Source organism: Cucurbita maxima, unplaced genomic scaffold, assembly GCF_002738345.1.
Source record: "Cucurbita maxima cultivar Rimu unplaced genomic scaffold, Cmax_1.0 Cma_Scf00001, whole genome shotgun sequence".
NCBI lineage: Eukaryota > Viridiplantae > Streptophyta > Magnoliopsida > Cucurbitales > Cucurbitaceae > Cucurbita > Cucurbita maxima.
Window position 1 is genome coordinate 5,070,010 of NW_019272017.1, and position 23,889 is coordinate 5,093,898.

The window sequence follows — 23,889 nt, forward strand, 5'->3', positions numbered from 1 at the left end:
CATAATGACCAAGGAGCCCTCAACGTGCACAAGAATGGAAGCATTATTTCTTCCCAATCGCCATGGCTGAATCTCATGCTCTCAGCTGAGAAACAAAGACGCAAATCCACACGCAGGAAAATTTTACGACGGAATGGGGACGTTCATCAAACTTGAGGATTCTCCTATGTTCCTGAAACAGGTAGCTTCCTTTTACGAGCCTCATTGCCGAAATTTAGTTTGTTTGTTCCTGTCAAATCTTGTAGGCTGCTGGATTTGTGGTTAACGATGAATTGATTACAGTTGTGAGCTTGTTTGCTTTTATGGTCGCAGTTGGAATCATTTCTTTATACTTCGAGTAGATTTAATCTTATTGTTTGTACTTGAACTTGTTTCTGTATTCGTCTGGCATCATTGTCCCTTTCAATGTGTTGGGAGGGTACAACGAGAGAACCTGAGGGTGGTTTAGCCATAGGTAAAGAAGTTTCATTGAAGGTAAGCGTCCTTTGTGATTGAAACTATAGCCAAGAAAGGCACACTTGGTGGATCGGAATGCAAGTTTGTGTTCGTTAGAGGGGCGAAGAAAACGAAAACTTAGGAAATTGAAGACTTTTAAGGGGCTATACCCCACGAGTCAAAATGAACAAGATCAAAAGGTAGCCTATGGCTTTTAGCCTTTTGAAAAGAGGCACATGTGTTGAGATTTATTTCCTTTAGAACCATCAATGTTACAGACTCGCAAAATTTGTCCAAAGTACAAGTAGGGCGTCCTGATCTAAATGCCATAAATTGGAGGTGGATTGAGTTAACAAAGTAGCGGGTAGCAAGCTTGAATGAAGCGCTCGTGTTGAGGAAGGCCACACAACTAGCTTATATAGACCACCATCAAGATGACCCTGAAGGGGAATCTTCTTGGACAATAGAAGGGTTAAGATTCAATAGAGGTCATATTGTCTCAACATAATTTGGAAAGGCCAATGAGTTTGTGCAAGATAGGATGTTCACATAAGACTTGATGAATTAATAGCAAATGAAGAAGGTGATAATAAAGATGCAGAACTAGCATGCGATATAGGGATAAAAGTACCATTACCGAGAAGCCTTATTATGCGACATAGTCGGTGCCAGAGTTTATACACCATTGCATCGTCGAGTATGGCACTGGATCGGGTAAGGTTGGGGGATGGGGCTGGATAAAATTGCGTGGGTTGTGTGAATTTGGCTGCTAGAACTTGGATTAAATTGGGTAAAAAAGGCTCGAGGTTGTTGGGTATTGTATGGTTGGTAACTCAAGTTTGCACTATGCCCAAAATTTTCACATATTTGGTACTGTGTTTTACCTCCCTTAGCTGCTGTATTCAAGGTAATTTTGGGCCAACGCCCATGATTGGAAGCTGATTGAGTAAGAATCAATGAGCTGTGGGTGGATTTTAGTGAGGTGTTGCTGTCGTTGTGGGGGTTGAGAAAGAAGACCCAAGTCCATTTCCAGATGAGACAGGTGGGTTTGGTGGTTGTGCCATTTTTGAAGCAAGAAGAAAGATTCCTAGGTCAGCTCTAATACAATGATACTATATAATGCTTAGAAGGAAAGGGAGAGAGTCGAGGGAGAGAAGTCCTAAAAATTGTATTCACCAAAAGAGAAAAATGGTGCAGAAAATATGATAAAAGTGTCCTAAAACATGTTACAGATGAAGGGGGATAAGAATATAAAAGAGAATAGGCTAATAACAGACTTTTTTTTATTTATATTATTTTCTAATAAGAAACTGAGCTCTCATTAAGGGGAAAAAAAAAAAAAAAAAACAATACTAGAGCATTCAAAAAAGTGAACTCACAAAACAAGGAGGTTAATAACTAAATAATAATCCTTAAACTGATGGCTAAAGAGTCCCCCCGCAGAAAAAAAAAAAAAAGGAAAAAGAAAAAAGAAAAAAGCATTCCGTTGTTCTTTTTCTTTTGCTTGTCACTGGAAATCATGTGTTTAATACTTAACGTTTCTTGTTTTTGGAGTTTATACACTTATTTATAATCTTCTATGGCACATTGTGAGTGGAAGCTATCTCTTGGAAGTTGATTCAGTTGGCAGCGATTAATGTTAAAAATCTTCCGGAACTTATATTACTATGTGAGTTAACTTGTACTGTCCCAGCTCTGGACGGGAACATTATCAATTCACGTTCTCAATCTTTTACCTATTTAACATTCAATATGAATTCTATAATATTAGCTTTTCCTCAAAACACTTGTAAAAATTGTCTTTGGTTCTCTTTGGAAGCTCTTCTTCTAAAACTTAGATTTTTCTTCATTAGGCAATCAGATAACTTTCCTTACCTTTTATTTTGTCTTCCCATTATTTATAGGTATTTTCTCTAGAACAACCAACTGATGAGTTGGAAGATCGATGCAGAAGACTACACGATGGATGTAGGATATTTATGTAAGTGCTTCATTTTTATTTCTTTCCACCATCCATGTCGAGGTTGTTTGAAATGGAGTCCGGAGGAATGAGTAGAGCTTACTCTCCCCCATCTTTAAAATATGGGAATGTCTTCAATATCATGCTAATCTTTAATTTATTCATTTTTGTAATAATTTTCTTACAACTCTAATTTCTTAATTTTTGTGTTGAAATTTAAGTTCTTTATTTTTTTGAACAAGTAGCGGAATTTTAAAAAGGGATCACAAGGAAAAAAAAAGGCATTCCAGTTTAAGCTAATATCATGTAAAGAAAAACCAGCAAAAGATTTAGAAAGAGAACACCGAGAGGAAGCCTTTAAGCTTGAGGACTTAAGATGATCGAGCCAAGGAAGATGCTTGTTATGGAAAATCCTATGATTTCTTTTCAGCCGTAATTCAAATAAAAGAGTTTTGACTGTATTGACTGTAAGCTTTAGGAGACAACGTAGGGCAATTAAAAGCTGAAGGACGTTTTCTTAAAAATTTTGGAGAAAATCCACAAATGATAAAGCAACAGGCCTTAGAACAAGAGCAACCGAAAAACACATGGTTTAGAGCAACCTCGACCTCAAAACACAAAGTACACACCGACGACATTAAATAATTAGATGGAAGCTTCCTTTGAAGGATATTTAAAGTATTAAGGCTTCCATTGACCATGATCCACTCGAGAATATGGTGTTTAGATCTTCATAATGTAGCAAACACCTCTTTAAACAGAGGGTGGGAGGGCACCTGTGATCGAGATAATGATTTAAAGAAGCTTCTAAAGAACATCTCCTTGAATCTTCTCTTAGTTTCTCCCTTGGCAGTGTAGCAAGTCTAAATTAGACTGCTATTTTTTCTTATTTCTTTTGAGAAAGGTACATTTGCCTTTTATAATACAAAAAAGGCTACATAAGATACTAGGTAACAAGATAAGAAAAATCTAAATAAATCTCCAAGATAAGGTTTAAATAAATCTTTAGTTACTATATAACAATAAATCTAAATAAATCTTAGATACTAGTTAATAATACAGATAATATCGACTATTTCCATTCTTTAATACAAATAGTCCTTAAATCAAGGTCATTCTTTCAACACTCCCCTTCAAACTGAGGAACAAATATCATCCATTGCCAGCTTGGATACTAACTCATGAAACATTGAGTTGTGAAATTTTTTTGTTTAGTATATCTACTAATTGAAGCTGAGACGACACATAACTAATACATTCTATCCCCTCCTTTAATTTCTCCTTGATAAAATGTCGATTAATTTATATATACTTTGTCCTATCATGTTGGATAGGATTATGTGCAATATTGGTAGCTGATTTGTCCCTTGTTCCTTAATTTATAAGTCATCAATAATTATCTTTAACCATAGAGTTTCACATAACCCTTGTGCAATAGCTCAGAATTCTGATTTGGTTGATGATCTAGCCGCCACATTTTACTTTTTACTCCTCCATGTTACCAAATTACCTTCAAAAAAAGGTACAATACCCCGTCGTAGATCTTCTGTCCACTATTGACCCAGCATAATCAGCTGTCAGTACAAGCTTTCAATGCAAGAAAATTGTTCCGTCTGAACAAAATTCCTTTTCCTGAAATTCCTTTCAAATAACGTAACACTTTATATGCTACATGAAGGTGAGGCTCTTGCGGTTCATGTATGAATTGACTAATTACACTCGATGGTGTGGACTCAATAGCTGGTTTTGTGTGATGGTCATTTAGTGTGCCTAGGGGTTCAATAGTTTCCCAATTGACTCTCTTCAATGTCTATGTTCCCCCTTGAAGAGAGGCTTTAGAGAAGAATGGTTTATGTTTGGTGAATATTACAACAATTGAAGTGTAAGACTTCCTAGATGTGGGATTATAACATTTTTACCCCATTTGTGGTCGTAGAATATCCTAAAAAGACCCATGTTATTGCTCTTGGATCAAGTTTACCTCTTTGGGGGTTGTGGACATGAACAAAGGCAGTGCACCCAAATATGTAGGGTGTGAGGCCATTTGATGTTTGAAAGTGAGGATAAAATTGGTTGAGGGCTTCTATTGGACTTAGATTATTTAGGACACGAGATGGAAGGCGATTAATCATGTGAGTTGTAGTAAGAACGCCCTCTCTCCCGTACATTTTTGGCATGTTCCGTGAGAAAACAATGCTTAGGTAGTATTTAAAAGGTGTTCGTTTTTCCTTTCCCTACTTCATTTTGTTATGGTGTAAAAACACACAAAGAATCATGGATGGTACCTTGAGATTGGAAATATGGGGATAATGTTTGATTGAAGTAATCTCTAGCATTGTCAGTTGGAAATATTTTAATTTTGACTCCAACTTGGGTCCGAACCATTAAGTTGAAGGCAAGAATAATTTTACAAGCATCTGTTTTTTTTTTTTTTTTTTTTTTTTTTTTTTTTTTTTTTTTTTTTTTTTTTTTTTTTTTTTTTTTTTTTTTTTTTTTTTAAGAAGGAATAGCCATGTGGCTCGATTACAATCAATTAATGTGAGAAACCAACAAGCATCGAAAATATATGGAACAATTGAGAGTCCCCTTGTATCACAATGAATTAAATGAAAAAGGGGTAGAACTTTTATTTTGACTAATGGGAAAAGATACACAAGAATGTTTGGCAAATTCACATGTATCACAATGAAAATTAGAGGCTTAGAATCCTTGAAACAAATTTGGAAACATAAATCTCAAAATAAAGGATGACCCATGCAAAAGTGATGTAACCAAATCGCGTCTTGGTGGAACTAAGAAATGACACAGGTGTAGGGTCGGTTGTTCTCTCAAGTAATTGCAAGTAGTATAGACTATTCAATTTCTTAGCAAGTCCAATCACCCATCTTGAGACCTGATCCTGAAAAACACAACACGACAAGGTGAAAATAACACTACAGTGGCTGTCATGGGTAAACTTTTGTATGAAGATTAGACTATTAGATAGTTTTGGGATGTGTAGGACGCTTTTTAGTGTAAGGGTTTGAGAAATGAATGCATCGCTTACTCCTGCAATGATGACACTGGTTTGATTTGCCGTTGTAATTTTTGATTACTTGGGCATGGTTTATATGTTTTAAAATATTGTGAGTGAGGAGTCATGCATTTAGTTGCACCAGAGTCTATAATACAAAAATTAACGTTGTTCATCTTTGAAGGATTTATACAAAAGGTGAATGAAGACTTACCTGAGATTGTCAAAGCACTTGAACTTGATGGTTTATCGAGGGAGTCGAAGAATACCCTCAACCTCTCAATCTTTCCATCATTGAATCCACTAGGCTCCACTGGTGGCTTTTGTTCTAATTTGGACTCTTCTTTGATGTATGCTCGTGCCTTCGACATGCCTTCCTTGTTTCCCCAACCACGATTTTGTGAGCCTCCTCGATTTTCCCATTCATGGCTAGGAGGTTTTTCATTCAACCTCTAATAACTCTCCTACGTGTGTCGTGGTTTTTTGTAGTGGGTACACCATAAATTGTCTCTGTTACTCTTCCATTGGGTGTCTGTTCCGTTGTTTCTATCTTTCTCTATAGCGAAGGCTAATGCATCTAAACTTGGTCGTTAGTCAAGAAATAAGGCTCTATCGGCTCTCTTTTGCTCGAGTAAGGGAAATTGTTTCTTCTAGGGATGGTGTTTCCTTTTTTTACAATGATTTGTACACGGACTTGGTCGAACTTGTTGAGATCTACCAAAAAATCATAAATATGATCTGCTTCAATTGATGCAACATTAATCCACCTACCTTTCATGAGCTCCAAACAAATGTGATCAACTGCTATCAAACTCCTCTTTTTTATCTCCTTAACTTCCGGGAGCTCCAAACCAATTTGATCAACTACTATCAAACTCTTATTTTTTTTTTTATCTCTTGAAGTGTTATGATTCTCTACTCTAAGGTTAATTGGAGTATTATTTAAATGTAATTAGCGGCGTGCAACTCATGTCATATCATGTTTTTCTCGAAACTAACCCGACAAACTATATGGAGGTGCTGAACGTCAAGATCTGAGGCCACATTTGTAATTAAATCCTCGTTCATGACAAATGCTCTGACAATTCTCAGTTTGTTGGCAGCCTACCTCATGAGGCTAAGATATTCAGCCATATTCATGCTGTTTTCATTATGTTGTGCAAAGTAGCACCAACCTGTTGTACCATTCCAATCCTGGTGAGAGGGGGTGGTTTTATGACTTTACAAGCAATTCAGTGTTACAGACCCATATTCGATACAACCACCCTGAGAAGGCCTGATCTGCTGTTAACCATGGTTCATATGCGAGATTTAGTATGAGTTTTGAACTTTGAGCTTGCTGTGCTGTCGGTTGAATAAATTAAGGGGGTGTAACTCGAATTCTCAACATAAAACCATGTAGTTGTTGACCTCTTAAGACCACTAACACCATCAGCTTCCGTACCAGGTAGTTTTGGGTGTCGAGTTTCATGACAAGCACAACTAAAAGTGGATTTCTGAAGGGATAGATTGAGGTACCATTGGTGGAAGAAGGAATTGGGATGGCTGTGTTTGTAGCGTTGGTATGGGTTATATCTTTTCATTTGCCAGGAGAGATTATAGGACCTTGAGCAGGTCATTGGTGGCTTAGTTTAGGGCTTTGGTAGAACATGCCAAAAATAGGTATGATATTTTATATATATTATTATTATACTAAGATAAACACTCTTGTAGTTGGTTCCTTTTTTTTAGGCTTCTCCTTTTTTGTATGCCTTTATGTGATTTCATTTTTTCTCAATGAAAGTCCAGTTTTTGCATTAAAAAAAATATTATAATATCATTGAGAAGTTTGCATCTTGTTTTTTAAAAAAATGGTAAGCTGGCCTAAATGGGATCTAGATGGCCTATTCCTATACAGGCCCTAAGTGGGTGTAAAGAAAGGAAAAACCCTTAGAGGTGGTGAAGGCCGCAAGTGATAGGATCACATGGCCGCTACATCATTTGTTTTAATTGTTATGTAGATTTTTACATATTCAAATTAAATAATTTTGTAAAACTACTCTTTTCGTCCCTTAGTTCACCAATAGGTCATTTTCATCCTTGTGTTCTTAAAACATGCACGTTAAAACTTAGCCTTCATTCAACAAGTGGTTGAATTCAACTATTTAGACTTTTGGGGATAAAAATACCGAAGTTTTAAAAAACACCCTTCTAATCCCTTCTGCATGCATTAGACTTTAAAAACGTTGGAGTGACTTTCAGATTGACAACAAATGGCATTCTGAAGCACCATTTTGACAAGATAACACTCACTTTAAAACTGCCTTCTACTCATCTTGATGGGTTATCCCAAATATTGCTAAAAAGTCTAGAGGCATTTGAAGCCATGGTGGAGCTGAAACCACTTTGTTAGCACGTTACATTCGGTTGATGGATGGGTTTTTGATGAATTCCAACGACTTGAAGATACTGGGGAAAGCAGAAACCGTTCACAACCATTTAAACAGTGAAGAAGAAGTTGTAGAGCTCTTTAATGGCGTTGAAACTGCACTAGCAGATTGAAGAAAGCGAGCTAGTTGAAAAATCCATCGTAGGTGGTAGGAGTGGTCTAGATTTTTGATATCCAAATTTGAAAACTTTTTGCCCGTTTTTTTTATACTCATAGAGAAAGATAGAAAGAGGTAGAGAGCGTTGAAAATTGGAGGGGGAGAAGGCCAGCGATAGAAAAGGGAGGAGGAGATTGGTGGCGAAATTAGGCCGGAGAAGGGGAGGGTGAGAAGCTTCATTGGAAGACCTGCACCTGCATCAAGAGAGAGAAAAAAGAGAGAGGGATGGAGGAGAGAGTAGAGAGAGAGAGAGAGAGAAGAGATTAAAGTTCTTTTTTCCAAGTCAGTCTAGTTAGCTTTTCGTTTGTGATTTAATGATTCTGTCTGTGAGGGACTTTTTAAACTTATTTCTTAAACTTTGGGATTAAAATGCATGTTTTGAAAATTTAGAGACCAATGTGACCTATTGCTGAAAACATATGCCTGCCCATGTCTAGGTTCAATTTTTTTTTTTTTTAATAATATTGTCGCCTTGTCCGTGTAACATATTATCATTTTTTCTCAGTAGTATTTATTCATTTATATTCTTTGTTCAAATGTTTACTTTTGTAGGGAAACTCTTGGAGAAGCTTGTAATGGAGACATTTCTTTTGCAGATTCTTTGGAAGGATTCGGTGTTGGACAGGATGATCCTGTCAGCGTGTCCATTGGAGGTTGTAATGATCTCTTCATGTTATTCATTATCTTTCCCTCAACTAATGAGTCTAAGCCATAGGTTCTTATTTATTAATTGTGACCTATTTCCAGATCTATGCTGGTCGTCTAAGTAACTTCTCTTTAAGCTAAGTAACTTCTCTTTAACCGAAGTCCCAATCAGGATCTATAAATTCTCCCTGATTGTCGCATTACCGTGGGTCTCAAGAAGGAAAGTGAAAAGCTGTCTTTTGTATCAGCCATGAATAATGTGATAGGATCCCTATAATAATAAGAAAAAAAACACAACAACAATATTGAAAATTTGCAGTATCAAAGAGAAATTTTCAATGACATCAGTCTCTCTCAAGTCTCACAATAGACTCATTCCCAAAATTATGCCTACCTCCCATCGCCCTCATTTTCTCTATTTATAACCCAAACCCTCGTTAATTACCATTATGCCAATACAAATATCCTAATAACATTCCCTATATATTCCCATTAATACTCTAAACCTAATTTTTTATATACTTCTTTTAATTGGCTGTAAATTGTTTAGGAAAGTCTGCAACGTTTTTCTATAAATAATTCCCTGGATTTAAGGTCAATGATTGAGGATTAAACCTCCCTTTTTCAAGTTCTAAATCTGTTATTTATTGTTGCTGTTGTTGTTTCTTTATTGGAACTAAGCAGTTGACAGCTAAAAATGTCATGGTACGAGAGCTTGATATACTTCTCGGAAGGATGTGTGGGACTTCATTGCCTTAAGCTTCCTATGGTTCTGCTGTTTCATCTGGCCCTACCTAGTCAAGGCTTTTTTCACCCTCTTTTCCAGCAATATAAGCCATTTGTTCGAGTGGCAACGTTCACCTCAAGATTCTCTCAGTTTTTTCTTCAAAAGTTTTTTTGAAGACCCTTTGGTTCACTCATGTAGCAATCATCTTGCGAGTCTTCTTTATTCCTTCTTTGGTGGTTTTTGTTTCTTTGGCGGTCTTTGGAAGTTCTCCTTTGACATTCTTCCCTGTGTTTTATTTATTTGCTTTGATTTGTTGTCATGGTTATCAATAACAAGGAGAAGTGAAGCATTGTCCTAATGCAAGGTTTAGGTAATGCTCTTTAACAACTTGGGTGAGTAATAAGCCTTTGTGTGCTTTTCTCAGTTACACCATTGTCCGAACAAAAGGCTGCATTTTGTGGCCTCAGTGTTGCATTCTTGTGACCTTTCTTCTTTGATTTTTTTAGGCTTATGTCGTCCTTTGTCTGATTGTGGAAGAAATATTAGAATTTGGACCCTCAATCATTTTAGGAGTTTCTCTTACTATTGTTTTTTTTTTCTTCATATCTTGTCTATCCCTTCTCCTATTGCCTTTGCTTTTCCTTCATTTTGTAATGTTAAAATTTCAAAGAATGACAAGGTTTTTGCGTGGAAGGTGTTACAAAGGAGAGTTAATACCGTGGATCGTGTTCAAAGAAATTCTTACCTTTTGTTGTATCCGCAATGGTGCATTCTTTGTAGGAGATATGAGGAGGACCTTGATCATACACGGTAGGACTGCCAGTTTGCTCAATATCTTTGAAATCACTGGATGAATTTGCTTGGTGATTGTGGGGCTCGTAATAGAGATGATAGATCATTGTTGGAGGAGGTGCACTCGAATCCTCCTTTTATGTAGATGGGCAAAGTTTTGTGGGGTATTTAGGTTAAAAGGAACAATTGAATTTTTAGAGAGATTAAGGGATTAGGTGAAGAAGTTCGAGAGGTGGCCAAGTTTAATTTAATGCCTCCTTGTGGGCATTGGTCACTATGACATTTTGTGAGCTTGGTCTTGTTATTTTGTATTGGAGTCCTTTTTGTAGTTAGTGTTAGGTTACTTTAGTTGGGGCTTGTTTTTTTACATGCTCTTGCACATTCTTTCATTTTTTTTTTTCTCAATGAACATGTGGTTTCGTAGGAAAAGAACTTATAATTTTACTTTCAATTATCATGTAACTGATCTTGGATTGTGGACTCTTAGAGTCACGAATCATATGAAAAAAGGTGCTAGTTTCATATTTTATTGTCCTTTTCCAAGCAATAAGAGGACTTTTACTGTAGATGGTACTATTTATTACTGCAAGACAAGGTGATCCCTTAATTAACCCTTCGATGATAAAGAATGTCATACATGTTGCAAGAACCCTATAAGCTCGATCTTTGTCAAGAAAAGATTTAAAAATGATTTTCTCTATTTCTCTAGTTCTTAGAAGCCCAGGGGCTAAATTGTAGCTTTTGACAACAGGACCAAAATTGTAGTTAAATCATGTTTTGAGTAGTCTTATTTAAAATATCTCTGCATGGTTGTGTTTTTTTTTTTTTTCTTTAAAAAATTTATAGTTGGAAAAGGTTCAATTCAGGTCTCCCATCAATTTCATCTTCTTGAATTGTGAAAATTACTTTGACCATCTTTAGGCATTGTTATCTATTTTATGGCTGGGTGGGCTGTGATGTCAAAATCTTTCTCTAATGTTTATTTTTATTATATATACGGACTAATTGGAGAGCCTTTATTGTAGCTGCTTTGTCCTCTTGTTCCTTTCAATTTCTTAAGGAAAAGTGCTTGTTTCTTTTGGAAGAGCGAGGGCAAACTTTTTATTTATCGCGTAGTTTAGTGTTGAATTTCAAACTTGTAACTTAACTGAACCTTTCCTATTTGGATTATAGTTTAGAATTGCTCAACCTGATTTTCTCCCGGTTGAACCCTGAGGTATGTTTTGTATGTGGTATAAATAGCTAATTAGACAACGTGGTTCTATAGTGATAGTAGGCACGTTAGGTTCTAATTTGTTTAATTCATGAAAGAGCCGGAGTGATTATATTTATATTTTTATTTATTTTCTAATTTTATAAGAAACCCAGAAGTATATTAAGCTAAGTATGACTTGTTATCTGCACATTAATTTGTTTCAGGTCCAGTTATATCCAAATTTATCACTGCATTTCGTGAACTGGCTACCTACAAAGAACAACTGCGTTCCCAGGTTATTTCTAGATCCTCTTTACGGGATGTTTAAAAGGTTCTTATTTTTATTTATCTTTTTTTTAAAAAAAAATTTATTATTTTTTTTATTTTTTATAGTAATGGGGTATGAGAGTTTAAGCCTTAAGGCTGATTTCTTTTTGGGCGTGTGAAATAAGGGCAAAGAAATGCAACTGTATTTGATTGACCTTAGCATTGAAGACAAGCGCTGCTTATATGGATTTTACTTTGTAATCTTTCTTGTTCATATTTTTGCAGGTAGAACATGTATTATCGGATCGGTTGATGCAGTTCCTGAACGAAGATTTACAAGGAGTAAGGGTAAGTTCTATGAAAAGTTGAGAACTTGTCTCATTATCTTAGTCATCTTTTTATGAGATAATGAGTTTATAAACTAAAGTTAAAATGTGATGGCTGGAGGTATTAGACAATGAGAGCTTCTCTTTTATTCTTTTTATCTTTCTTGTTGGGAGGAGGTAGTTCCTTGCTCGTCATCTAGTTTCTTTCTTTTTTTTTCATCTTCTTCATCATCTTCCTCTTAGTTCTTCTTATCCTCCTCTTCAAATGTTAGTGTGATGCTTGAACTTTAGGGATGAAAGAGTATGGACTTTCAAGTCATTTGACATATTTCCTTGTAAATTGATATATTTATTTTATTTTTATTTAACATCATCCTTCTTCTTCCATTACCTTTTATTTGCTGAACTTATGAATATCTCAATTTAGCGGAAGGTTAAGTTCTTTTCTTGGATGGTTGTGTTTATAAGAACTAACACCATGGTTTATTCGGAAGTCTTTCAAACTTGGAGTTTTCGGGTGTATTTATTGCAGGGAGGCAGATCCTTGCCCAGGCACTTGGGGCCAGTAAGATCATAGATGATTACAGAAAGAGAAACATGGAAAGATTCATTTTTGAATACAATCATGTAGACTACATATTCTTGGGTGAAGTCCTTGAGAAGAAGCAGTTGGTTATTAGTAGAGGTCTTGGATGTGGAGCTGTGTAAGAAATGTGAACTTCTTCATCCTTTTAAACTGGAAGCTGAGGGGGAGGATTTTTGCGACTAGAGGTCATAGGCAAGGGATTCTCTCTCCTATTATCTTTATGTTCTGAGCAGGTTGGTCTCTACTAGAGTGGACAAGGGTGGTTTAAGGGTTCTTGGGTGAGTATGGATAGACTTCACCTTGCACCTTTATTTTTTTTAATGATTCCCTTTTCTTTTGTGCTGGTGATGAGACCTCTTTCGTTAATCTGAACACCTTTTTGTCTGTTGAAGCAATGTCGGGTCTCAAGATTAATAGAGGAAAGAGCTCCATCATGGGTATCAAATGCATTCTAAGTTGAACACTTGGGTGTCTTTAGTCGGTTGTGAGGTGAGTGAACTGCCTTCCTCTTATCTAGGTCTTCCCTTTAGCCATTAGTCATTACCCTAGGTCATGTTATTTGACTAGCAAGTCTTGTGTAGAAGAGTGAACAATTTAGAAAGTGTACAAAGACACTTATTTTTTGGGGGGGCCTGGGTGGTGCTACCTTTGCAGTGATGCTTCGGAGAATCTAGACCATATTCTTTGGAGTTGCCCTTATGCTCAGTCGATATGGTCCAGATTCTTAGTTGCGCTTGGAGTCTCATTGGTCTTGAGAAGGGATTGCAAGGTGATGATGGAGAAGCTTTTGCTTTTCTCCTTTTCTGGGAGAAAAACACTGTTCTCTGGTAGGCGTGCCTTTTCTCTATCTTTTTTAGAGGTGTGGAGAGATCTGAGGGGAGCTATGAGAAGTTATTAGGTTTTATGTCTCTTTATAGGCATTTGTGCGGAAGGTTTTTTGAAATTATGCGTTGGACTTTATTCTTGTACATTGGTGTCCTTCCCTATAGTTTTTGGAATCTTTTTTTAGTTGGGCTTTTATTTTTGTGTATGTCATACATTTTTCCATTTCTTTCAATGTATGCTCGGTTTCTTATTAGAAAAAATTGGAAGTTTTCTTCGTGGTACTTTTGCCCTCCATGGTACATTTTTCAAAACAGGCATTTGAGGAGCTTGACCATGACCATATGCTCTAGATTTGTTAATTGTAGAATTCCCCTAAAACTGTTGAATAGAGCCTACTCTCTCATTGTGCTTGTAAGCATTTGAAACTCTTCTTTCTAAGCTTACTGAGTTTGTTTTTAAAATATTCTTCTGACTTCGCAGGATTCTCGCCAATGCTTCGATAAAGCTATGCATGAGTACGATCAGGTGTTTGTATATACTTGCTTTTGTGATTTGTCCTTAGCTTGAAGCCTTCTTGCCAGACGATACATGTTTCTGAAAATTGGTATAATTGGTGGTTTTTCCGTAAACTGAAACACCTTAGTAGGGGGAACGTTGCGAATGGATGGATCCTAAGCCTTAAATATATGTGTACAATATGTAAATGTAAATTTTCCACGACTCTTTATTTTCATTTGAAACATAACTTCATTGCTAGGCTCGGGAAAAATTTGTGTCATTGAAAAAGAACACACGAGGGGACATTGTTGCAGAATTTGAAAAGGTATGCCTTGCTATATTAGTATGGAATTTTTAATAGTTTATCCTGGATAGTCTTTCTCACTTTCTTGGCCGTTGATATACATGAACTTCTACAGTTAGACCTTTAAATTAATTTTCAGTTGTTTTGATGTACTTGTGTATATTTAGAAACTGTATGCAAGAAAACAAGGTCTTTTTCCTTTTAGTTCTTTTATTTTTTTAATATTTTTAAACTTTGAATAATTAGTTAATCATTATAAGAAACGAGAGAGATTTCATTCAGAAATAGAATTGGAGATTTACATGAAGATTCGAATTCATCCAACATCTTCGCAAGCTTCTTCATGTCAAATTGAATTCATCCAATTGCATGGGTGGGGCTCCAGAAGGTATTCTCTTAATGTGGGATGTGAAGCTTTTTAAAGCGATGGAGGTGTTGAAGGGGGTCTTTTCGATTTCAGTGGTAGTAGAGTTCCAAGACCTGAAAGGTGAGGTGGGTCTCAAGGTGTGTTTGGGCCTCCTGCCCCTGAAGGGAGGAAGGCGTCTTGGGAGGAGATTGGTAATCTCTGGGTCTTTGTGGAGAAAGTTGCTGTTTAGCGGGAGACTTGATTTAACCAGATTCTCGTTTGAAAAGTTTGGTGGAAGAAGGATTGCCAAGTCGATGAAGTGTTTTAATAGACTCATAGAAAAGTGTGACCTTGTAGTCCCCCTTGGTGAACAACCGGTTTACTTGGTCTACGGAAGAGAGAGTGAGCTTACAGATTTACTTGGTCTAATAGAAGAAAAAGAGTGGTGCACAGCAGGTTAGACAAAATCCTTTTGACTAAGCGTTGGCTTGAAAGATTCCCCATGGAGAGATTAGCCCAAGGCGAAGAGATGCTCGTTTTTGGAGTCCTAACCCTACTGGGGGCTTTTCTTGTACCTCATTCGTTTGTTGCTTGTTGGACCCTGCTCCCTCTAGCGAGTTCGTCTTTTCTACTCTATGGAGGGGAAGTTCCAATTAAGGTTTAATTCTTTTCTTGGCCGATTATCCACAGCAGAGTTTACACTCTTGATCAAGTTTTGTAAGAAATGCCTTCTCTAGTTGGGCCGTTTGTTGCATTCTTTGGAGCTGTTCATTTGATCTGCTTGGAGCTATTTTTTTTACGTGTTTTGTTTCCACTTTGGAAGAAATAAAGGCTACAGAGAGATGATCGAGGAGTTCCTTCTCCATCCGCCAAAAAAAAAGTAATAAATAATTAAAAGTGTAGCAAGGCTGTAATGATGTAACCCTTAAATGGCTGCAAGCATTTACACTAGTATAAAGATGTGAGAAGAACAGAATGCCAGACACTGTCAAAGGAATTTTACCCTCTACGTCTTGTTGTATGGTGTGTTTTTCTAATTTGGAGCACCCTTGACGTCTCTTTCTGCATTGACCTACTGCTTCTCTGTATTGGGTGATAACTTTTTAGATTTAATTTTATTTTATGCTGTGTATTGGTGTAATCGAAAACACCATTTTAGAGATTTTAATCTTTCTTCTTAGGATAGCCTTTTCGTTAGTTAACTTTTGATGTAGGAAACCTTTTCTGCACATATTTACTCATCCATGGAATTTGTCTCTTCTAAAAACATTGTCCAAGGACTTTGCAGAGTTGTTAATGACTTGGTCAAGTCGAACCAGGATTTCAAAGTAGTACATACAATAGTTTGAGAAGTAAGGGGGAAAAAGGGAATGAAATGATTTTCAAACATCAGCACAATCACTTTTGGGTGTGTCATTGTTATCTTCCCTATTACCTTTTTGGAGTTTCCTATTGGTTTTCTTTTTGGAGAATGAAGGTCTATTTTCTTCTATATAATATTTTTGAAGTATTTTATTGATGACCTCCCAGTCTTATTTCAGGACCTCCTGAATTCAAAGTCAGCATTCGAGAAAAGCCGCTTCAATCTAGTAGGTTAACGATTACATTGTTTTTTGCTATCCTGTTCTCTTTAGTCTTTTTACGCACTAACTTTTTTTTTACTGTTTTGAGGGCGGTAGGTGAATGCTCTCATGAACGTTGAAGCAAAGAAGAAGTATGAGTTCTTAGAATCTATAAGTGCACTGATGGATGCTCATTTGAGATATTTTAAGCTAGTATGCTCTTTAAATTATTTGATGATATTGCATTTCATGATTGAATGATTTTACCATTAAGTGGACTAAACAGTGTTTATTTATTTATGAGCTAGGGCCATGACTTATTGGGCCAGATGGAACCTTTCATTCATCAGGTATGCTCCTATATTTTCAGGAACTTTGAAATTTCTGGTGTGAAGAACTTGTGTCATAAGTCGATATAGTTAGAGACAAAAACATTGTTAATGCAATCATCTAGTTTAAATCTGTCTCTGGTGGGACATTTGAGATGATAGAGCGGGTCCTAGATTGGGGAAATAATATTTCATTTGGTTATCTGACATGTGGCTGCATCAAGTATCCTTTTGATGGGTTCCAAATTATTCCTGTGTAAGCTTATTCACGGTAGAGATGGAATTTCTGTCGGAACTGTAGCATTATTTTGTATATGGTTTATAGGTATATCGCAACCACTTCTGGATGCGTTGTTACACAGTGTATTTAAATTATTATAGTATGGATATTACCCTTTGGACCAATATGATGATTTGCTGGTTAACTTATTTTTTCTTCTTGGGAGTTGGAAGTTTGTCTGTCATTATCGGCGAGGACAAACTTCGTCTTCTTTTTTGTCTATCATCTATATTCAACTTTATTCTAATCTGAATTGGTAGCAAAAATTTGCAAAAAGTGTTCCATGAATCCACTTCTGTACTATTTAAATTCATATTTAGCCACAAGACCATCAATGTTATTATTTTATTTAGTAGGTTCTACATACTTTTTATCTTTGTGGCATGGCTAAGCATTAGTGGCGGTACTTAGAAGATTTCTGTGATTTAGTGCTGGAAATATGTCCTAACATAAGCTATGTCCACCCTTTATGGAAAACTATACACAATCTTGCACAAGTTAATTACATTTTTTTTCTAGTAATTTTTTGCGTTTTGTTGTTTAAGGTTCTAACATATACACAACAATCTAAAGAACTGGCCAACAATGAACAAGATAAACTTGCAAAAAGAATTCAGGAATTCAGGTCACAAGCACAGCTGGACAATTTGCAAGATTCCAATAGCCTAGATCTTTCCGTGATTTCTGATAGCATTCTTGGTAGTGGTACTAGTTCCTACAGAAATGTTGAAACAGCTTCCATGTTCATTGTCAATGGGCAGGTAAAGAACGTTTTTTTCTTTCATTTTCTTTTTCACAATACCATTAATTTACCCAACTCCTGAAATGTTTTCTTATGTTTCAAAGCTATTGATGTATTTCTTTGGATAATCTAACGATTGGTAGAAGTGTTAAATATTATTGGAAACTATACTTTACTAGGGGACTAATTTAGTGTTGGATACTTGTTCAATAATAATGATTACTTTTAATAAGTCTGAATGTATGCCAACTTAGACTCTATCTTGATTAGTCTCACAACACAACTGCCCAAGTCTTCTACATTGTGGATAAAATAACTTAGAAGTTATAGCTTATATGATATGAAATATCTTAAGTGGGAGGCGGTTGTAGTTTGAGGTCATGTCCTCTGCACATCTATGTTTGGGGATGGGAAAAATTCCTACAGGAACCTTCTAGGATATGGTATGAGAGCAATGCTTAAGATGGGGATGAGAAATTTTGGGGACGGAGGACCTAACCCCAACCAAGACCCATTCTCTTTGCCAAATTTTTTATTATCTCTAATTTATTTTTAAATTTTTAGTTTATATCTTTTCCGATATTTCAGTTGTTGCTTTCTTCACAGAAATTTACTCTACTACACGTGAAGATATTATTTCATTTCACAGTCTGCCAAAACAATAAATATGATGAAGATTTTACACATATTTCGGAAAAAACGTAGTAACAAGAAAGCATTTATATATTAGTCTTCTGTTACGTTTCTTTTAGGAAATGATAAGTTTTGTATACATATACTTCCCTAAAATAAAATATTTCAGGTCTCCAGCGATATCATTTGACTATTCTTTTGTAATTCTTGCATCTGTAGGTTGAAACCATAAAACAAGGATATCTCTTGAAACGATCTTCAGGTTCGAGGGGAGAATGGAAAAGGATGTTTTTCGTACTTGATAGTCAAGGTGCTCTCTATTATTATAAGAACAAGGGAAACAAATACATGGTACGTTTAGTTGTTACATTGGTAGAATTGCTAGGGATCTTCTCTATAAATTAATTTTTTAAATTAGCACCTTCAGCACCATGACATCCAGCGAGGCATGATTAAGCACCGAGGTTCATTGTTCTTTAATGCACTTTGTGCTTATTAAAAAAAATATTTAATCCCATCAAACTCTTTGTGGTGGGTTCTGTGCAGTTGATTTGTTAATAAATAATTCTATGTAGCATAAGAGATGGTGCATTTTTGGTGGTTTTAAGTTTTTAGCAGAATACAAACCGAGCCCTTTTCTCCTTTTCACTTCTACATTTTGGGTTTGTTTTTAACCAATGTTATGCAAAGGTAGTCGTATGATATACTCAAATGACTGTATTGTGTAAAAGGACGGTCAGCGTAGTAGAAAGGAAAAAGGATCAAAATACAATTATCAATAAAATAGAAAGTTTTGTACCCTCGAACATTATTCTACTTTTTCCCTTATTAATGCTAAGTTTGTTTCTTGTTAGAAAAAATTAGACTTGATAAAAAAAAAAGTTTCCCTAAAACAATGAAAATAATTGAAAACAAATTATTTATGGAATCAAGTTTTCAATTTGGAAGTTGGTATAGATAAAGATCTTCCAACGTTACTAGTTTTGTTGTTGATGATGAACAATTTTATAGCTCAAATTTTGTCATTAGTGATTTTATCGTATGATTGGATATCAATGAGATACAATTCACCCAACTGAATTGCAAAAGATTTTAGTTATTGTGGGACGAAATTCTAGTTATTGTGAATGAAGAAGAAATGAAATGGATGAGATTCTTTTATGGAAGGCAATTGTTTTGGACATTGTTTTCCAATAAGCATGTATATGTTTTTGTTGCTGTGCTTTAAATAAAAATACTTTTTGAGACGTGTTTGGAACTGATTCCTCAAGTGCTTGTTATGTGTAATGCTCTTATTTCAGCTGTTCATGTGAAGTTGTTATATCTTATTCTTTTTGCTTGAAAAATCAATCTGTGGATTATATGGATCTTAGGGCTTCTATGTATTCAAATCACCTTTTTCTTTTGTAATTTTATTTTCTATCTAGGTGAAACCTTTTACTTCAAAATTTCCTTGTGTAAGTTGTATTTTATAGTATTCTAGACAATGGTTATGATGATAGAAATATAAATAATTATGGAAAGTAAATAAATCCTTGAGACCTGATCTTCGAATTTTGGTAAATTTAATGTGTTAATATCTCCTTCAGGGCCATCAATCTCTTAGTTTCAATCGTTCAAATGAACACCACAAAAGTGTTTTTGATAGATTCCGTTCAAGGCACAAGAGGGCATCATCATTCAATGAAGAAATTTTGCGTTGCTCTACAGTTAATCTGCATACGTCTACAATAAAGAAGGATGCAGAGGATACAGACCTACGACTTTGCTTCAGAATAATTTCTCCCTCTAAGACCTACACTTTGCAGGTAACTAGTTGACTTAGCTATCCCGGTGTACTTTCTTTTAAGTTCTTGAATGGCTTATTCATCCTAGTTTTTCTGCTTTCTTCTCAGCTATTTATGTTTCTAGCATCTAGACTTGAATGTTGAGTTCCTCTAAGGCTCTAACCGAGAATGCATGTAGCCTGCTTTGCACTTTCTAGTTTGACCTTCCTATCTGCTTCTAAACCCTAAGCACTATAAGAATCATTATATCTCTAGAAACCAATCTTTATTGGGGTCTATATCTGTATAAGAGTTAGACATCAAAAATGCCTTCTTAGATAGTAATTCGAAAGAAGAGGTGCACGTGGATATTCCTCGAGAACGTTGATCCAACAAAATGCATGCAAACTTAAGCCCTTTACAGGCTCAAGCATTCCCCTCGTGAATGGTTTGGTAGATTTGTAACTTTCTTATAAACCTTGGATATTTTCAATGCGTCTTTGTCAAAAGGAAATCAGAAACTCAAATTGCTCTCTTAATAGTATATGATGAAACAGAATTGCAGAAGTTGAAGAATGACTTGGCTAAAGAAGCTGAGGTCAAGGATCTAGGAAATCTCAAATATTTTCTAGGTATGAAAGTTGTTTGATCTCATAATATAGGTCTTGTTGTCTCCTAGAGGAAATATGTACTAGATCATCTTAAAGAAACAGGCATGCTCCCACCAACAAATTCTCCAATGGACTCGTAGAAGAAACTTAGACTTGATCATTAGATTTCATCAGTTGAGTGGGATAATACCATCACTTGGTACAACATCTCAGCTATCTTTCTCACGCACGTCCAAATATTGGATTTGTTGTTAGCGTGGTGGGTCAATTTATGGACTGTCCAAATAAAGAACGTATGGAAGTTGTACATAAAATTCTTAGATATCTAAATGTACCTGGGAGGATTTGGAGTTTTGTGTCCCTAATAACACTGTTTGGTTGAACATAATCTTTGTTGATACTTTTTGCTCTTTGGGCTAGGCCGAAAACGAGGCAGATAGGATGGACTGGATCAATAAAATCACGGGGGCTATTGCATCTCTTTTCAATTCTTACTTTCTTCAACAGGTTTGGTCCCAATAGCTTCTTGTATGTTTGTGTGTGAGCGACAAAGGAAGGATTAAAGCATGGATGCTTATGATACTGCCTTTTAATTGTTCTGCAGCCATTTCTGGAAGCAAAACATGATGAAAGTTATAACAACAATTTCGACGATTATAACGTACAGACTCTACATCAAAACAGACTAGAAGATGGCAGTCAAGTAGGTTCTGTTTCTAAGATATTAAGAGAAATTCCTGGAAATGATCTATGTGCAGAATGCGGCACTCCAGAGCCTAAGTGGGCCTCTCTAAACCTTGGCATTTTGTTGTGCATAGAATGCTCTGGTGTTCATCGTAATCTTGGTGTCCATATTTCGAAGGTATTCAAATCAGGCTCAATCTTGTTATCATTATGGATTTTGATTTTTGTGCTGGTGAGTTGGGCTTTCCTACTTATTTATGTTTCTAGCTTTGGAAAATATTGCGTAATAACACAATGCAATATTATATTTAAACTCTAAAGTTTGGAACATGCGTGCGCGAAAATGTTATTGAAATAAATACCGTGCCTAATATCTACAAGAAACACATGGGAGGGGAACCTTGGACACTCACCAGAAACAATTGTAAAAACAAATGTTAACCTAATCATGTGAAAAGGAAACATGATGGGCTTATATTCCTGGCTCATGCAGGTAAGATCGATAGTATTAGATGTCAAAGTCTGGGATCCTATAATACTGGACTTGTTTAGGCACTTGGGCAATGCTTATTGTAACTCTATTTGGGAAGGATTGTTTCTTGCAGATACGGGAAGGTAATATTTCCTTGAGTTGTATTGTTCGTTTGATGCTTGAGTTTATTTCAAAATTTGATCTTTCGTACAATCTTACAGAATATAGCAAAATATTCCTACAGTATATCTTTCTTCTCAAGGTAGTAGATATTTACACCATTTTTTAGGCAACTGACTGATAAGAAAATTTCTAGTATTTACAATTGAATTCTAAAAGCAAGAACTTTTGCAGCGATAATATACAACACGACGTAGCCACGCCAATTCCAAAACCAAGTCTCAAGGATCCCATACAGCATCGGGAGAAATATGTTCATGCTAAGGTACAAGGGAATTTTCATCTGCATTATTTATTTGTTTTAATTATTCATAATTCCTTTCCAGCAACCCCACAACATTCTGTGATTATTGGTCATTCAAGATCACTTACATATCTTTGTTTTCACTACATTGAGGGCTTAATTCTTGGAATATGCTTGCATTTTCATACTCGTAGTTTTCTCACATGAAGCTTACAAGTTTTGTCATATATAGTATGTAGAGAAACTGTTTGTGGTCAAGGATAGTGAAGCACCCGGCAACAATTCTTATGCAAAAAGTATCTGGGAAGCTGTCAAAACAAATGACTTGCGAGAAGCTTATCGCCTCATAGCAGTTTCAGCAGTATCGATTGTCAACTCAACTTTTGATGATGTGGTCAGTGTCAGTTCGAGCCCGAATTTGGGTGAGGAGCCCTCGGGAAGTAATCAAGAATCTCATAATCCATCGTTGTGTGGAAGAGATTGGGATTCTAGAGAGTCAAAGAACAGTCTTCAAGGTTGCTCACTATTGCATCTCGCTTGTCAAAATGACAATCAAGTGATGCTTGAACTGTTATTGCAATTCGGTGCCAATATAAATGTATGCGACTCTAATGGAAGTACGCCTTTGCACCAATGCATCTCCCAGAAAAACAATACCTTGGCTAAGTTTCTACTTAGAAGGTACAATATGTTCTCCTTTTGTCTTATTTTATGTTATTTGATTTTTCTTTATGCTGGTGCTGTTATCTTTTGTGGTGTTCTGGGTTGGGTGGGGGTGGCAGTTGCTACATTGAAGAACTATCCCTTGGTTGATTATCAAAAGTCATAGGTATTATGTTCACTCCATTCAACACACTAGCTTATAGATTACAATAAATTTCATGTCAATACTCTAACAGTGTAACCGCTCAAGTCTACCCCCAACAGATATTGTCCTATTTAGACTCTCTTTCGAACTTTTCGTTAAGGTTTTTAAGACGCATCTACTAAGGAGAGGTTTAGACACCCTTATAAATAATGTTTTGTTTCTCTCTCCAACTGATGTGGGATCTCACAATCCACCCCTCTTTGGGGTCCAATGTCCTCGCTAACACTTGTTTCCCTCTCCAATCAATGTGAGATCCCCCAATACACATTCTTTCGGGGAACAAAACATTCTTTATAGGTGTGTGAAAACCTCTCCCTGGCAGACGTATCTTAAAAATCTCAAGGAAAAACCCGAAAAGGAAAAATTCAAAAAAGACAATATCTACTATGGGTGGGTTTGGGTTGTTACATACTAAAGTTTATTATATACAAGAATGATCTTATACTGGTAAGAGGTACTGGAGGGGTAAGCTTTTAAGCTCAATTTTATTCCATCATATAACGTAAAAGAAGTGCCATCTATAAGTGTACACAAATTGGCAATTACATTGATAGTGGTGTTCTGATACAATTTCATTACCTGTGTTTGTGCCTGTTGTAACTGTTATAAACAGAGGTGCACGACCATCCATCAAAGACGGTGGAGGATTAAGTGCGTTAGAGAGAGCAATGGAAATGGGAGCAATAGCCGATGAGGAGCTATTTCTTTTGCTTACAAGATCTGAATAAAGAATACGATGGAACACTTATGATTTATATTTTTTTGTCAGTCGAATCTTGAATTTTGTAATTATTGGTGGTGTTTTTATCTACCATAACGTCTGTATCTCTTCATTATTGACCATCATAACATTAACTTATTGATTTGCTGTGGCATGCAGTCACCATGGCTCTTGCCCACTCGCATAAATGACATGCTCTTTGATTGATTGATTGATTTATTGTATCATATACTTACAAATATATGAACTTTAGATGAGATTTGAAAATTATTGAAACAATATGAACTTCTTGA

At 35.9% G+C, this 23,889-nt stretch overlaps 1 protein-coding gene across 19 annotated transcripts; it reads left to right on the forward strand.

Moving 5' to 3' along the window:
• LOC111484517 (ADP-ribosylation factor GTPase-activating protein AGD4-like) lies at positions 1 to 23,809 on the forward strand. 19 transcript variants are annotated; one of them, XM_023131158.1, is made up of 19 exons: positions 1 to 181; positions 2,340 to 2,416; positions 8,546 to 8,646; positions 11,577 to 11,647; positions 11,905 to 11,967; positions 13,837 to 13,881; positions 14,114 to 14,179; positions 16,046 to 16,093; positions 16,184 to 16,279; positions 16,375 to 16,416; positions 17,221 to 17,436; positions 18,270 to 18,401; positions 19,640 to 19,858; positions 20,848 to 20,934; positions 21,032 to 21,289; positions 21,605 to 21,726; positions 21,938 to 22,028; positions 22,240 to 22,688; positions 23,489 to 23,809. In XM_023131158.1, exons 1-19 carry the CDS (start codon positions 134 to 136, stop codon positions 23,601 to 23,603), a joined length of 2,346 nt encoding a protein of 781 aa, XP_022986926.1. In that variant the 5' UTR covers positions 1 to 133; the 3' UTR covers positions 23,604 to 23,809. The 19 variants fall into 19 exon arrangements, with proteins under 19 accessions (XP_022986926.1, XP_022986942.1, XP_022986959.1 ...); XM_023131174.1 differs by lacking the exon at positions 1 to 181 and having other exon boundaries at positions 2,383 to 2,416; positions 8,590 to 8,646; XM_023131191.1 differs by lacking the exons at positions 1 to 181; positions 2,340 to 2,416 and adding an exon at positions 10,060 to 10,175 and having other exon boundaries at positions 8,597 to 8,646.
• The last annotated feature ends 80 nt before the right edge of the window (positions 23,810 to 23,889 follow it).

Bases quoted from the DNA above. Each gene is read 5' to 3' on its own strand.
- LOC111484517 (XM_023131158.1), top strand. From the start codon at position 134: ATGGGGACGTTCATCAAACTTGAGGATTCTCCTATGTTCCTGAAACAG. The intron at 13,882-14,113 runs GTGTTTGTATAT...CTTCATTGCTAG, and splicing joins CTATGCATGAGTACGATCAG to GCTCGGGAAAAATTTGTGTC. The intron at 22,689-23,488 runs GTACAATATGTT...TGTTATAAACAG, and splicing joins GCTAAGTTTCTACTTAGAAG to AGGTGCACGACCATCCATCA.